General features: G+C 44.6%; 1 protein-coding gene across 2 annotated transcripts in view; it reads right to left on the bottom strand.

The window, feature by feature from the left end:
• The window catches only part of ush2a (Usher syndrome 2A (autosomal recessive, mild)), a 1282968-nt gene that overhangs the window by 465220 nt on the left and 802779 nt on the right, over positions 1–14969 (bottom strand). For both annotated transcript variants that reach the window (XM_070889457.1, XM_070889458.1), the window contains exon 34: positions 13678–13849. In XM_070889457.1, coding sequence (XP_070745558.1) covers positions 13678–13849 — 172 coding nt within the window. The remainder of the gene's footprint in view (positions 1–13677; positions 13850–14969) is intronic.

The raw sequence follows: 14969 nt of genomic DNA, 5'->3' as shown, positions 1-14969 counted from the left end.
AGCTGCGAGTGGATTCACTCTGGAGCCTGCACGATGCTGAGAATGACGTGAATAGCACGTTTGGTGAGTTGGTCTTACCGCAGGTAAAGGTTACGCAGCCAGATAGGGGATAGGTGACCAACAGGAAGAGCAGTGGAAGGAAGGTAGTGCAGCGGTCACCTGCAGTCATCCCCCTGCAAAACAGATACACCGCTTTGGGTCCTGTTGAGGGGGATGATTCATCAGGGGAGAGCAGCAGCAACCAAGTTCATGGCACCATGGGTGGCTCTGCTGTACAGGAAGGCAGGAAAATGAGTGGGAGAGCTACAGTAATGGGGGATTCTATTGTAAGGGGAATAGATAGATGTTTCTGCGGCCGCTACTGGGACTCCAGGATGGTATGTTGCCTCCCTGGTGCAAGGGTCAAGGATGTCTCTGAGTGGGTGCAGGACAATTTGAAGAGGGAGGGTGAACAGCCAGTTGTCGAGGTGCATATAGGTACCAACGATATCGGTAAAAAACGGGATGAGGTCCTACAAGACGAATTTAAGGAGCTAGGAGCTAAATTTGAAAAGTAGGACCTCAAAAGTAGTAATCTCAGGATTGCTACCAGTGCCATGTGCTAGTCAGAGTAGGAATCGCAGGATAGCTCAGATGAATGTGTGGCTTGAGGAGTGGTGCAGATGGGAGGGATTTAAATTCCTTGGACATTGGAACTGGTTCTGGGGGAGGTGGAACCAGTACAAACTGGATGGTTTGCACCTGGGCAGGACAGGAACCAATGTCCTAGGGGGAGTGTTTGCTAGTGCTGTTGGAGAGGGTTCAAACTAATATGGCAGGGGGATGGGAACCCATGCAGAGAGACAGAGAAAAGTAGAATGAGGCAGAAGCAAAAGATAGAAAGAGGAAAAGTAAAAGTGGAGGGCCGAGAAACCCAAAGCAAAAAGGGCCACATTACAGCAAAATTCTAAAGAGGCAAAGGGTGTTAAAAAGACAAGCCTGAAGGCTCTGTGCCTCAATGTGAGGAGTGTTCGCAATAAGGTGGGCGAATTAACTGCGCAGATAGCAGTTAACGAATATGATGTAATTGGCATCACGGAGACATGGCTGCAGGGTGACCAAGGCTGTGAACTCAACATCCAGGGGTATTCAACATTTAGGAAGGCAAGACAGAAAGGAAAAGGAGGCGGGGTGATGTTGCTTGTTAAAGAGGAAATTAATGCAATAGTAAGGAAAGACATTAGCTTGGATGATGTGGAATCGGTATGGGTGGAGCTACGGAATACCAAAGGGCAGAAAACGCTAGTGGGAGTTGTGTACAGACCACCAAACAATAGTAGTGAGGTTGGGGACAGCATCAAACAAGAAATTAGGGATGCATGCAATAAAGGTACAGCAGTTATCATGGGCGACTTTAATCGACATATTGATTGGGCTAACCAAACTGGTAGCAATGCGGTGGAGGAGGAATTCCTGGAGTGTATTAGGGATGGTTTTCGAGACCAATATTTCAAGGAACCAACTAGAGGGCTGGACATCCTAGACTGGGTGATGTGTAATGAGAAAGGATTAATTAGCAATCTTGTTGTGCGCGGCCCCTTGGAGACGAGTGACCATAATATGGTAGAATTCTTTATTAAGATGGAGAGTGACACAGTTAATGCAGAAACTAGGGTCCTGAACTTAAGGAAAGGTAGCTTCGATGGTATGAGATGTGAATTGGCGAGAATAGACTGGCGAGTGATACTTTGGTTGACGGTGGATAGGCAATGGCAAACTGTTAAAGATCACATGGATGAACTTCAACAATTGTACATCCCTGTCTGGAGTAAAAATAAAACGGGGAAGGTGGCTCAACCGTGGCTAACAAGGGAAATTAAGGATAGTGTTAGATCCAAGGAAGAGGCCAGAAAAAGCAGCAAACCTGAGGATTGGGAGAAATTTAGAATTCAGCAGAGGAGGACAAAGGGTTTAATTAGGAGGGGGGAAATAGAGTATGAGAGGAAGCGTGCTGGGAACATAAAAACTGACTGCAAAAGCTTCTATAGATATGTGAAGAGAAAAAGATTAGTGAAGACAAACATAGGTTCCTTGCAGTCAGAATCAGGTGAATTTATAATGGGGAACAAAGAAATGGCGGACCAATTGAACAAATACTTTGGTTCTGTCTTCACGAAGGAAGACACAAATAACCTTCCGGAAATACTAAGGGACCGAGGGTCTTGTGAGCGGGAGGAACTGAAGGAAATCCTTATTCGGCGGGAAATTGATGGAATTGAAGGCTTATAAATCCCCGGGGCCTGATAGTCTGCATCCCAGAGTACTTAAGGAAGTGGCTCTCTAAATAGTAGATGCATTGGTGATCATTTTCCAGCAGTCTATCGACTCTGGATCGGTTCCAATGGACTGGAGGATAGCTAATGTAACACACCTTTTTAAGAAGGGAGGGAGATAGAAGGCGGGTATTTATAGACCGGTTAGCCTGACATCAGTAGTGGGGAAAATGTTGGAATCAATTATTAAAGATGAAATAGCAGCTCAGTTGGAAAGCAGTGACAGGATCGGTCCAAGTCAGCATGGATTTATGAAAGGGAAATCATGCTTGACAATCTTCTAGAGTTTTTAGAGGATGTAACTGGGAGAGTGGACAAGGGAGAACCAGTGGATGTGGTGTATTTGGACTTTCAAAAGGCTTTTGACAACGTCCCACACAAGAGATTGGTGTGTAAAATCAAAGCACATGATACTGGGGGTAATGTATTGATGTGGATAGAGAACTGTTTGGCAAACAGCAAGCAGAGGGTTGGGATAAACGGGTCCTTTTCAGAATGCCAGGCAGTGACTAGTGGGGTGCCACAGGGCTCAGTGCTGGGACCCCAGCTATTTACAATATACATTAATGATTTGGATGAGGGAATTGAGTCTAATATCTCCAAGTTTGCAGATGACACTAAGCTGGGTGGTGGTGTGAGCTGTGAGGAGGACGCTAAAAGGCTGCAGGGTGACTGGGACAGGTTAGGTGAGTGGGCAATCGAGTGGCAGATGCAGTGTAATATGGATAAATGTGAGGTTATCTACTTTGGTGGCAAAAACAGGAAGGCAGAATATTATCTGAACGGCAGCAGATTAAGAAAAGGGGAGGTGCAACGAGACCTGGGTGTCATAGTACATCAGTCATTGAAAGTTGGCATGCAGGTACAACAGGCGGTGAAGAAGGTAAATGGTATGTTGGCCTTCATAGCTAGAGGATTTGAGTATAGGAGCAGGGAGGTCTTACTGCAGTTGTACAGGGCCTTAGTGAGGCATCACCTGGAATATTGTGTTCAGTTTTGGTCTCCTAATCTGAGGAAGGAAGTTCTTGCTATTGAGGGAGTGCAGCGAAGGTTTACCAGACTGATGCCTGGGATGACAGGACTGACATATGAGGAGAGACTGGATCGACTGGCCTGTATTCACTGGAGTTTAGAAGGATGAGAAGGGATCTCATAGAAACATATAAAATTCTGACGGGACTGGACAGGTTAGATGCAGGAAGAATGTTCCTGATGTTGGGGAAGTCCAGACCAGGGGACATAGTCTAAGGATAAGGGGTAAGCCATTTCGGACTGAGATGAGGAGAAACTTCTTCACTCAGAGTTGTTAACCTATGGAATTCTCTACCGCAGAGAGTTGTTGATGCCAGTTCATTCAAGAGGGAGCTAACCATGGCCCTTACAGCTAAAGGGATCAAAGGGTATGGAAAGAAAGCAGGAAAGGGGTACTGAGGCGAATGATCAGCCATGATCTTATTGAATGGTGATGCAGACCTGAAGGGCCGAACGGCCTACTCCTGCACCTATTTTCTATGTTTCTAAGAACTTGTCCATAGGAACAAGTAGGACATTCAACCCTTCAAGCCTGTTCCACCTTTCAATGAGATCATAGCTAATCTGTATCCTAACTCCATCCACCCACGTTGACTTCATGGGCTAGAACCTCCACTTTTCTTGCATGCTTAACACCCAATTAACGGCCATTTTACTGCTGAAATGACATATAACGCACATATATCGCCCATTTTGGCACAAAATGGAAACTGGCGGGCATTTTTAGGAAAGTTATTGCCGAGCGTTACTTTCCCCATGTGCTTAATGCCGAGAAAAAATAGTACCATCGCCCACTTTTTTTTGGGCAGAATCATAAGAATGGACAAATCAATGTCCATAATATCGCCCAGCATTACTTTCCGCACGGAATTAACGCCGAGATTCAATAATACCGCCCGCCCACTTTTTTTTGTCGTAAAGAGCACATTTAGCGAAACTAACGCCCAGGAGATCGTCCACCGTCACTTTCACCACCTCGCACACGTATCGCCCACAATATCGCTCGCCCAAAAAACCGCCCATAAAAAGTGGAACTGTTCTAGGCGAATGCCAGCGGTGTGGCTGCCATTTTTAAAATCGCAGGTCGCTTCATTCAAAAGGTTGCTTCAACTTCGGGGGATTTTGCATTGACTCTGGAGTTCTTCTCAGGTGAAGTGAACATCTCAACAGACATATTTTCAGACTCTGGACTAAGGGGGTTTAATCTAGGTGTATTTTAGTGAGGAAATCATTGCTTCTGATCAATCGCTATTATACTTTCAATGCAATGGGGCCAGCCATTAATACAAAGATGCTGCAGAGTGCAGATGGCTCAATGTCTGATGCACATCATTATGTCCCCAATTTAAGATGTGCAAGAAAGAGTAGGAGGGCCAGACCATGCACACCCCGCACGTACAAGGAAAAGAAGTCTTACCTCAACGTCTCCGACCACACCTGCCTTCAGAGACTGTGCTTCCACAAGGTGGTGATCAATGAAATATGTGAGCTCAACAGGCCACATATGCAGCCTGCCATCAGGACATCAGTGTTGGTTGAGGTCAAGGTCACCGCGGCACTGTCTTTCTACGCGTCCGGTTCTTTTCGGGTCTCCGCGGTCAAGATTTGCCCTCTGTCTCACCATGCCACCCATCGCTGCATTCGACAAGTCACGGAGGCTCTTTAGGCGAGAAGGATGGACTTTATCAGCTTCCCCATGACCATGGAGGCTCAGACTGATAGGGCTGGAGCATTCTACCGCATTGCTAAATTCCCCAGGGTGCAGGGAGCTATACAGTGCATTCACATCGCCTTGCGGCCACCTTCTCAGAACCCGGAGCGTTTTTGTAACACAAAAGGTTTTCACTCCCTGAAGGTCCAACCAGTTGTCGACTACAACCAGATCATACTGGCAGTGAATGCCAAATGTCCGGGCACCTTCGATGAGCCTCACATCCTGCGTGAGAGCGCTGTCTCTGACATCTTTAGGAGTCAGCCACAAGGACAATGCTGGATGGCCTAGCCACCTGGCTGATGACCCCGCTGTGTGACACCCATACTGAGGCCGAGAAGCGATAACAGGAGCCACAGAGACACACACAATGTGGTCCAGAAAATAATAACTGAAATTAAGCTGTGCTTCAGATGTCTTGAGCTACAATGCAACCCTGAGCAAGTAGGTAAATTCGTGGTCATGTGCTCGATGCTGCACAACCTGGCTACCAGGAGGGGCCAAGAATTGCCAGAAGGCACTGATGCTGCACCTCAGGAGAGAGAGGACGAGGACGATAAGGGGCTGGACGCTGACCTAGGGCCAGACAATCAGGCTGGCTATGCATCCATGCCCACGACCCCCTTCAGACCACAGGAAAGGGCCTGTGGTGGCTACATAGCTGCAAGGCTCTTACATGAGGAGCTGATATGTGAACAATTTGCCTGAAAAAGCGTTGATGTGAGTGACAACGCTGACACACTGCTGTGGGCGTGCAGCTCAGACATCAATGGTGCCCATCACCTTGGTGCCAGTTAAAGTTTACATTGACTGAAGTTAAGTTGTATTTAACCCTTTCATCTGTCGTTCGCAGTGGTGGAGTGGAACCTAGGGGTGGAGTGCTGCGCTCGGGGACCACTGGGAGGCCTGTGGCAGCAGTGTTCCTGGCTATCGCATCCAGGGCCTTCGCTATCTGCGGAATGTACTCGGTCATGGTGGCCAGCTGTCGGGATATGCCCCCAATCCTTCGATGAGCTGGTCACTAATGTCTACAGTCCTCCTGGACAACTGTACTATCTCTCTGCTCTCATGGGGCGCTTGAGTAACAGACCTGTCGTGTCCACGAGGCCTCGGCGCCATCCTGGGGACAAATGAGGTGCCCTGTGGCGAGGTGCTTGGGGCCGGTATCTCCAGAGTGGAGGCGGGAATGACCTTAGGACTTCTAGATGGCCTTGGGGTGGAATGGTTTCTGGAGCGTGGCGATGCAGGTTCCTCGAAGTCCGCGCTCTCATCCGTGGAGAACAGACCCAGCGGATTGACGGGCGAGAATCGGAGCTCCTCAGCACCAGATGTAGGATCGTCCGGAGAGTCCGGCCCCACCTTCTGGCCTCTGTGGTCTTGCCTTGGGACGCACTGCTGGCTGAGCTGCAAAAGACAAAGGAGGTTATTGGAGAAGAAGTGGATGCTAGGGTCACAAGGTGAGTCCAGCGCTACACACAGCATATGCACAACAAAAGCAGCACCGCTCTCAAAATCAGCACAGTCATCACATTTCATGACCATCAACACATTGTGCATTGCAATGATTTTCATTAGGCCATCATTATTTCTATGACAATTTTAGAAATCATCTATCATATATGATTGTTCGCATATGAGTGGGTGTGGCATCTATTGACTTTACATTATGCAATGGTGTAAGCTTTACTCATGTGGCATCACTTCAGGTTCTGCAGATGAGTCTGTGGCTGTCCGGGTATGCTTCTCCATGAGTACGAGCACCCATTCCTCCATCTCAGTGATGTTGCTGGGGACTGGTGGCCCCCCACCTGTTTGCCCCTGCACGGACCTAATCGTCAATAGCTTTTTCTGTAAAAGGTGACAGGATGACATGGCATGAGATCATTGTATGATATCATTGCTAGGTACTGTCACAGAGACTGATACAATACATAACCGACAGATGTAATCATGATTATTATGATAATTATCATTCTTTACCTAAAGACGTGCACCATGACCGCAGGCTTTGAGTAAAACATTCCCGGTAAAAGTGAAAGACCTCACATCTGCTGATAGTCACTCATGAGTGTTACAAATCAAATTATATAAATACATAAGTATATATAAATAAATGTAATACTTACTCTTGCGGATCCCACAAGGTTGTTCTATCGTTTGCGGCAGTGGTTGCCCTCACGAACCTCGTTGTTCGCCGACGAGACCACCTCTGCTATCTCGGTCCATGTCCTCTGGTAGCCTTTGGGCTGGGCTTCCAATGCCCTCCCCATGTCAAATCACCCCAGTGTGACACAACCTCCTGTAGGAGGGAGGCATTTGCCTCATCCGAGAACCTCCTGGCTCTTTTGCGCCCTCCAATGTGCTCCTCTCCCACCACACTACTTTCTCCAGTGTCAGTCTCACAGCGTGCTGTGATGCTTCCTCCTCTCCCTCCATTATAGGCCAAATTCAGTCAAATATGTGGCTGGTAACAGCTAAATTTTGTTTCCCTACTTGCTGTGAAGCTCTAAAGTCTCTCCCCTTCTCCCAAAGCAGCCACACCACACCCAGATACGCCTTCAGTCCCTCTCAGCTCCCTCTCTCTGTCTCCTCTTCTGCGCATGTCATGATGACCCTTGACCTTCTGAATCGCGGGGATCGAGCGTTGCCATGCCGTTGCTAAGGACGACGTCACTTTACGACAGAAGGTCAGCGAGATTTAATGCTACCATCCATTTCATATCGTTTGCGGCAATGGCCATTTTCAAAAATGGAGACTAGGTGCTTTGCGAATGGGAAAGAAGCCAGCGATCTGAAAACCTTTTTTTACCGCCCACACCGGAAATAACGCCCATTGTTGGGCGATAAGCACAAAAGTGGAAAATTTAGCCCCATATCCCTTAATACCCTTGGCTAACAAAAAATCTATCAATCTCAGATTCAAAATTATTAATTGAGATAGCATCTACTGTTTTTATGTGGGAGAGAGTTCCACACTTCTAACACTCTTTGCATGTAGAAATGTTTCCTAACTTATCTCCTGGTTAACTTATGTTTCCTAACTTATCTCCATTGTGCCCCCTTGTCCTAGACTGCTCCACCAGCGGAAAAGGTTTCTATCCACCCAATCAATTCTTTTCAAAATCCTAAAAATCTCAATCAAATCACTTCTTAACCTTCTATATTCCAAGGAATACAAGCCTAGTTTATGTAATCTCTCCTCGTAATATAACATTTGGAGTCCGAGTGACATTCTGATGAATGTGCGCTGCACTCCTTCCAAGACCATATGTCATTTCTAAGATGCGGTGCCCAGAACTGTATACAGATGTGGTTTAATAAGGACTTTGTATAGCTGTAGGAAAACTTGCTCCCCTTTATCTTTCCTCTGCTTCTTGATCAGTACATTTCCAGCCCAATGAGGAAGGAGACATTGCTGGATCTGGTTCTGGGGGATGAGGTGGAGCAAGTGTCAGTAGGGGAACATTTAGGGATCAGTGATCATAATATTATAAGTTTTAGGTTAGCTATGGAAAACAGGGAGCATACTAAAGTAAAAATATGTAATTGGAGGAAGGTCAATTTCAGTGAGTTGAGAACAAATCTGGGTTGGATAAATTGGAATCAAAGATTGGCAAGCAAAACTGTAGTGGAACAATGGGCTGCCTTTAAAGACGAGATGGTTCGAGTACAGTCGAGGTACATTCCCACGAGGGGGAAAGGTAGAGCAACCAAAGTCATCCCTCCCTCGGTGACGAAAGAGATAGAGAGTAAGATGAAGCAGAAAAAGGGTGAGTATGACAGATCTCAGGATGAGAATACAAGGGAGAATCAGGCTGTATATAGAATGTTCAAAGGGGAAGTGAAAAAGAAAATAAAAGAGGCAAAGAGACAAAATGGGAATAGACTGGCAGCTAACATAAAAGGACATTCAAAAATCTTCTGTGGACATATATAAGGTAAACGGGTAGTAAGAAGAGGTGTGGGATCGAATAGGGACCACAAAGGAGACCTACTGGAGGCAGAGTGCATGACTGAGGTACTAAATGAGTACTTTGCATCTGTCTTAGCTGGGAAGAAGATGCTGCCAAAGTCATAGTGAAAGAGGAGGCAGTGGAGAGACTGGATAGGATAACAATTGATAAAAGGAGTTACTAGAAAGGCTGGCAATACTTAAAATAGATACATCACCAGGACCGGTGGGATGCATCCTAGGATGCTGAGGGAAGTTAAGGTGGAAATCAGAGGTTCTGGCCATAATCTTCCAATCCTCCTTATATAATGGTGGTGCCAGAGGACTGAAAAATTACAACTGTTATAGAAACATTTAAAATAATGAAAGGGATAGACAAGATAGAGGCAGAGAGATTGTTTCCACTGGTCGGGGAGACTAGAACTAGGGGGCACAGCCTCAAAATACGGGGGAGCCAATTTAAAACCGAGTTGAGAAGGAATTTCTTCTCCCAGAGGATTGTGAATCTGTGGAATTCTCTGCCCAAGGAAGCAGTTGAGGCTAGCTCATTGAATATATTCAAATCACAGATGGATAGATTTTTAAGCAATAAGGGAATTAAGGGTTATGGGGAGCGGGCGGGTAAGTGGAGCTGAGTCCACGGCCAGATCAGCCGTGATCTTGTTGGGTGGCAGAGCAGGCTCGAGGGGCTAGATGGCCTACTCCTGTTCCTAATTCTTATGTTCTTATGTTCTTATTAATGTTGGGGAAGTCAGAACCAGGGGTCACAGTCTAAGGATAAGGGGTAAGCCATTTAGGACCGAGATGAGGAGAAACTTCTTCACCCAGAGAGTGGTGAACCTGTGGAATTCTCTACCACAGAAAGTTCTTGAGGCCAATTCACTAAATATATTCAAAAAGAAGTTAGATGTAGTCCTTACTACTAGGGGGATCAAGGGGTATGGTGAGAAAGCAGGAATGGGGTACTGAAGTTGCATGTTCAGCCATGAACTCATTGAATGGCGGTGCAGGCTCGAAGGGCCGAATGGCCGACTCCTGCACCTATTTTCTATGTTTCTATGTTATACCCTTGTTCAAAAAAAGGTGTAAAGGTAAAACTCAGCAATTGCAGGCCAGTCAGTTTAATCTCAGTAGTGGGGAAGCTTTTAGAAATGATAATCCGGGTCAGAATTAACAGTCACTTGGACAAGTATGGATTAATTAAGGAAAGCCAGCATGGATTTGGTAAAGGCAAATCCTGTTTAACTGATTTGGTTGAGTTTTTTGATGAGGGCAATACGGTTGATGTAGTGTACATAGACTTCCAAAAAGTGTTTGATAAAGTGCCATATAAGATTGCCAGCAGAGTTGAAGCCCATGGACTGAGGAAGGTATACAATGGTTTTCCCCAAGGGTCGGTACTAGGACCATTGCTTTTCTTGATATATATTAATGACTTGGACTTGGGTATACAGGGCACAATTTAAAAATTTGCAGATGACTCAAAACTTGGAAGTATAGTGAACAGTGAGGAAGATAGTAATAGGCTTCAAGAGGACACAGACAGACTGGTGGAATAGGCAGACCCGTGGCAGATGAAATTTAATGCAGAAAAGTGCAAAGTGATATATTTTGGTAATAAAGGGTACAATTCTAAAGGGGGTGCATGAGCAGAGGGACCTGGGGGGTAGATGTACACAAATCTTTGAAGATGGCAGGGCAGATTGAGAAAGCAGTTAAAAAAGCAAATGGGACACTGGGTTTCATAAATAGAGGCATAGAGTACAAAAGTAAGAAAGTTATGATGAACCTTTAGAAAACACTGATTCAGCCACAACTGGAGTATTGTGTCCAATTCTGGGCACCACACTTTAAGGATGCAAAAGCCTTAGAGAGGGTGCAGAAAAGATTTACGGGAATGGTTCCAGGGATGAGCGACTTCAGTTACATGGACAGACCAGAAAGTATTTACTGAGGTGTACGAAAGTATGGGCCTTACGCTAAACATCTGTAAGACAAAGGTCCTCCACTAACCTGTCCTCGCTGCACAGCACTGCCCCCCAGTCATCAAGATCCACAGCGCAGCCCTGGACAACGTGCACCATTTCCCATACCTCAGGAGCCTCTTATCAACAAAAGCAGACATTGACGACAAGATTCAACACCGCCTCCAGTGCGCCAGTGCAGCCTTCGGCCGCCTGAGAAAAAGAGTGTTTGAAGACTAGGCCCTCAAATCTGCCACAAGCTCATGGTCTACAGGGCTGTAGTAATACCCGTCGTCTTGTATGGCTCAGAGACATGGACTATGTACAGTAGACACCTCAAGTTGTTGGAGAAATACCTCCAACAATGTCTCCGCAAGATCCTGAAAATCCCCTGGGAGGACAGACGCACCAACGTTAGCGTCCTCAACCAAGCCAACATCCCCAGCATTGAAACACTGACCACACTTGATCAGCTACGCTGGGCAGGCCACATTGTTCACATGCCAGATATGAGACTGCCAAAGCAAGCGCTCTACTTGGAACTCCTTCACGACAAACGAGCCAAAGATGGGCAGAGGAAGCATTACAAGGACACCCTCAAAGCCTCCCTGATAAAGTGCAACATCCCCACTGACACCTGGGAGTCCCTGGCCAAAGACAGCCCTAAGTGGAGGAAGTACATCCGGGAGGGCGCTGAGCACCTCGTCTCATCGCTGAGAGCATGCAGAAGTCAAGCGCAGGCAGCGGAAAGAGCATGCGGCAAACTCCCACCCACCCTTTCCCTCAATGACTATCTGTCCCACCTGTGACTGGGACTGTGGTTCTTGTATGACTGTTCCACCACCTAAGAACTAATTTTTTAGGGTGGAAGCAAGTCTTCCTCGATTCCAAGGGACTGCCTATGATGATGAGACTAGAGAAGCTGGGGTTGTTCTCCTTGGAGCAGAGAAGTTTGAGAGGAGATTTGATATAGGTGTTCATTCCATTAGCCGCCTTGATTATTTTTTGTATCCACTACTTTTTAGTGATCTATGCACATATACCCCTAAATCTCTTTAGACCTCCATTATTCCTAACTTTTCACCTTGAAAAAATATTTGGATCGATCTTGTTTTAGTCCAAAATGGATGACCTCACACTTACCTGCGTTGAGGTCCATCTGCCAGTTTTGTCCACTCACTCATCTATCAACATTTCTTTGTAATTTTATGCTCCCATCTGCAGTACTTACTATGCCACCAACCTCTGTCATCGGCAAACTTGGATATATGGCTCTTTAATGTATTATCTAATTAATTAATAAATATAGTGACAAGTTGAGGCATCACTAGTCACTTCCTTCCAATTAAATACATACCCATTATCCCTACTCTCTGTCTTCCACCGCCTAACCAATCTGCTAACTAGGTAAATAAGTTGCCTTCAATTTCATGAGCTTTAATTTTAGCTAACAGTCTCTGATGTCGAACCTTATCGAATGCCTTAAGGAAGTCCATATAATCTACATCCATAGATACTCCCCTGTCTACTTCTTTAGTTACTTCCTCAAAAAATTCAATTAGGTCCATTAGACATGACCTACCCTTTACAAATCCATGTTGGCTCTCTCTAATCAGCTCAAATTTCTCTAAGTGCTCAGTTACTCTGTGCTTAATTATCGATTCCAATAAATTACCCACAACAGATGTTAGACTAACAGATCTATAATTTTCTGGCTTCTCTCTCTCACCTTTCTTAAATAATGAAGTTACATTTGCAATTTTCCAATCTAAAAGAGATCATTCTAAAAACGAGAGTTTTGAAAGATTATGGCTAAAACATCTGCAATTTCCTCATCTACTTTCTTTAAAACCTTTGATTCATTATTACTTTCCTGAGAATGTCAGATCTATTATCCTCTGCCTCTACTGTAAAGATTGACACAAAGTCATTATTCAACAAGTCTGCAATATTTCCTGCATCTGATATCAAAGGGGCCATATTTCCCTTTTTCTTTGAATATAATTGTTAAATCTTTCTATGTTAGTCTTGATTTCCTTTGCAATTTTCTTTTCGTATTCCCTTTTGCAGCTCTTATTATCTTTTTTGCCTTCCTTTGCTGTTCTTTATATCTCTCCCAGCCCCTGGATCTACACTATTATTTGCCCCTTTGTATGTTCTTTCCTTTAATTTTATGTTATCTCACCTCTTTTGTCAGGTATGTCTGTTTTATTTGGTAAGTAGAGCTCCTGCCCCTTAGGAGTATATGCTGGCATTAAGCTGGATTCTTTTTTGAACACCTCCCACTGTTTATTTGTAGTTTTACCCAATAACAGTTTTGACTAGTTTGCTGTCAGCAGCTTCTGTCTCAGCCTGTTAAAAGTGAACCTTCCCAAAATCTACAATTTTAGGAGATTAAGATACAGCGATTCAGTCACAGAACCCTGAGAGGAGTGGAGAGATATGTTGTTCCACAAACACAGTGCTCTTATTTTAATTAGACAGACAATCCAAAATCCAAAGTTTGCAAATGAACACAAAATGATGCAATTTGGGCCAATTTGCACCACTCAGCTATGTCATTACAGTTGTCCAGATATGAACATTCCTGGGCAGTGGATCACACACCAATAGATCATTATTTGTATGCAAGACCTTACAAGATCGTTAAAAAGCCCTTAATATTGTTTTAAGCATTTGAAATTTGAAAAAAACATGGATACTCACAGAAAGTTTTATGAAATATCTCGTCCCAGGGACAAGTTGTTTCAGAGTGAACTCCAAAAACAGGTCCGAGCTATTATACATCACATTTCCGTTGCTCAAATTATCTTCGGTGGTCAAAACATACAGTAAGTAGCGTTCAAGATCCCCATTAATTTCTGCAGGTTCCTTCCATCTAAATGTCAGAAAAATATAATTTAACAAGGTTCAGAATAAATCTGTAAACAATTAATTTATGGATGGTATAAAATATTTGTTCATTTGCTTATATAGAAGCAATTCTACTGAATTTTTGAACATTTTAGGAAACCATAGTACCGACTTTCACTTTGCTACCACCCTGTTTTTAAATGTAAATGGGGCAGTAAGGGACATTTTTTTTTAATTAAATCGCAGACTGACCACTGAACGTCCATCCATTTGGATTTTCGGGTAGACCTCGATTTAAAGGGCCAGTGATTCCACCAACACCAGGCAGGGCCCTCATTAATATATTAAACTACCTGACCTGCTGAATATTTCCAGCATTTTCTGTTTTTAATTTCAAATCACACTGTATGGATCCCAATGCAATTTCACGTCAAGAAAAAACAAAGACTGACAAGGCTGATTTCACAAACCCTCCACAAACTATGAGTTGTACAGGCTGGGAAGTGGCCATTTGCAGCACTATTTTTTTTGTTCAGAACACTGATCACTAATATTCCAATGGATCGGAACACTTTCCACACTTGTGCTAAATCTGGAAGAGATTTTACCTTCTGAAAAGTTAGAATAATGGAAGACAGTGAAGACAGGTGTCATGGGAGTCAGTTACTGAGAAGGATCATGGCACTTGATATAAATTTTAAATCCATGAGCTAGCAATAGCCGTAGCTGCAGTAAAGATAACTGGGGTCACATATATCACCATTCATTCATCGTCGCTGGGTCAAAATCCTGGAACTCCTTGCCAAACAGCACTGTGGGAGTACTTTCACCATATGGCCTGCGGGGGTTCAAAAAGTTGGCTCACCAGCACCTTCTCAAGGGCAATTAGGGATGGGCAATAAATGCTGGCCCTGCCAGCGACAACCATATCCTGCAAATGAATACATTTTATAAACACTAATCGAGTTAGGCTACCACAGCTTGCAAGTCATATTGACATTGGTAAAAATGGCAGAAATCTTTGCCAACTAAAAGTTAGAAGAAACATACCTTCCTACAAGTCAAATACCTGCAAATTAGGATCTAAACGGGATTTCTATAAACACCAACCGAAGTTTTTCTGGTTTGGTTCCAAACAAGATCTG

This window comes from Pristiophorus japonicus, chromosome 9 (genome assembly GCF_044704955.1).
Source record: "Pristiophorus japonicus isolate sPriJap1 chromosome 9, sPriJap1.hap1, whole genome shotgun sequence".
In the NCBI taxonomy this organism is placed as follows: Eukaryota; Metazoa; Chordata; class Chondrichthyes; family Pristiophoridae; genus Pristiophorus; species Pristiophorus japonicus.
The sequence above is the reverse complement of the archived record's forward strand: the minus strand, read 5'-3'. Positions and strand labels throughout refer to the sequence as shown.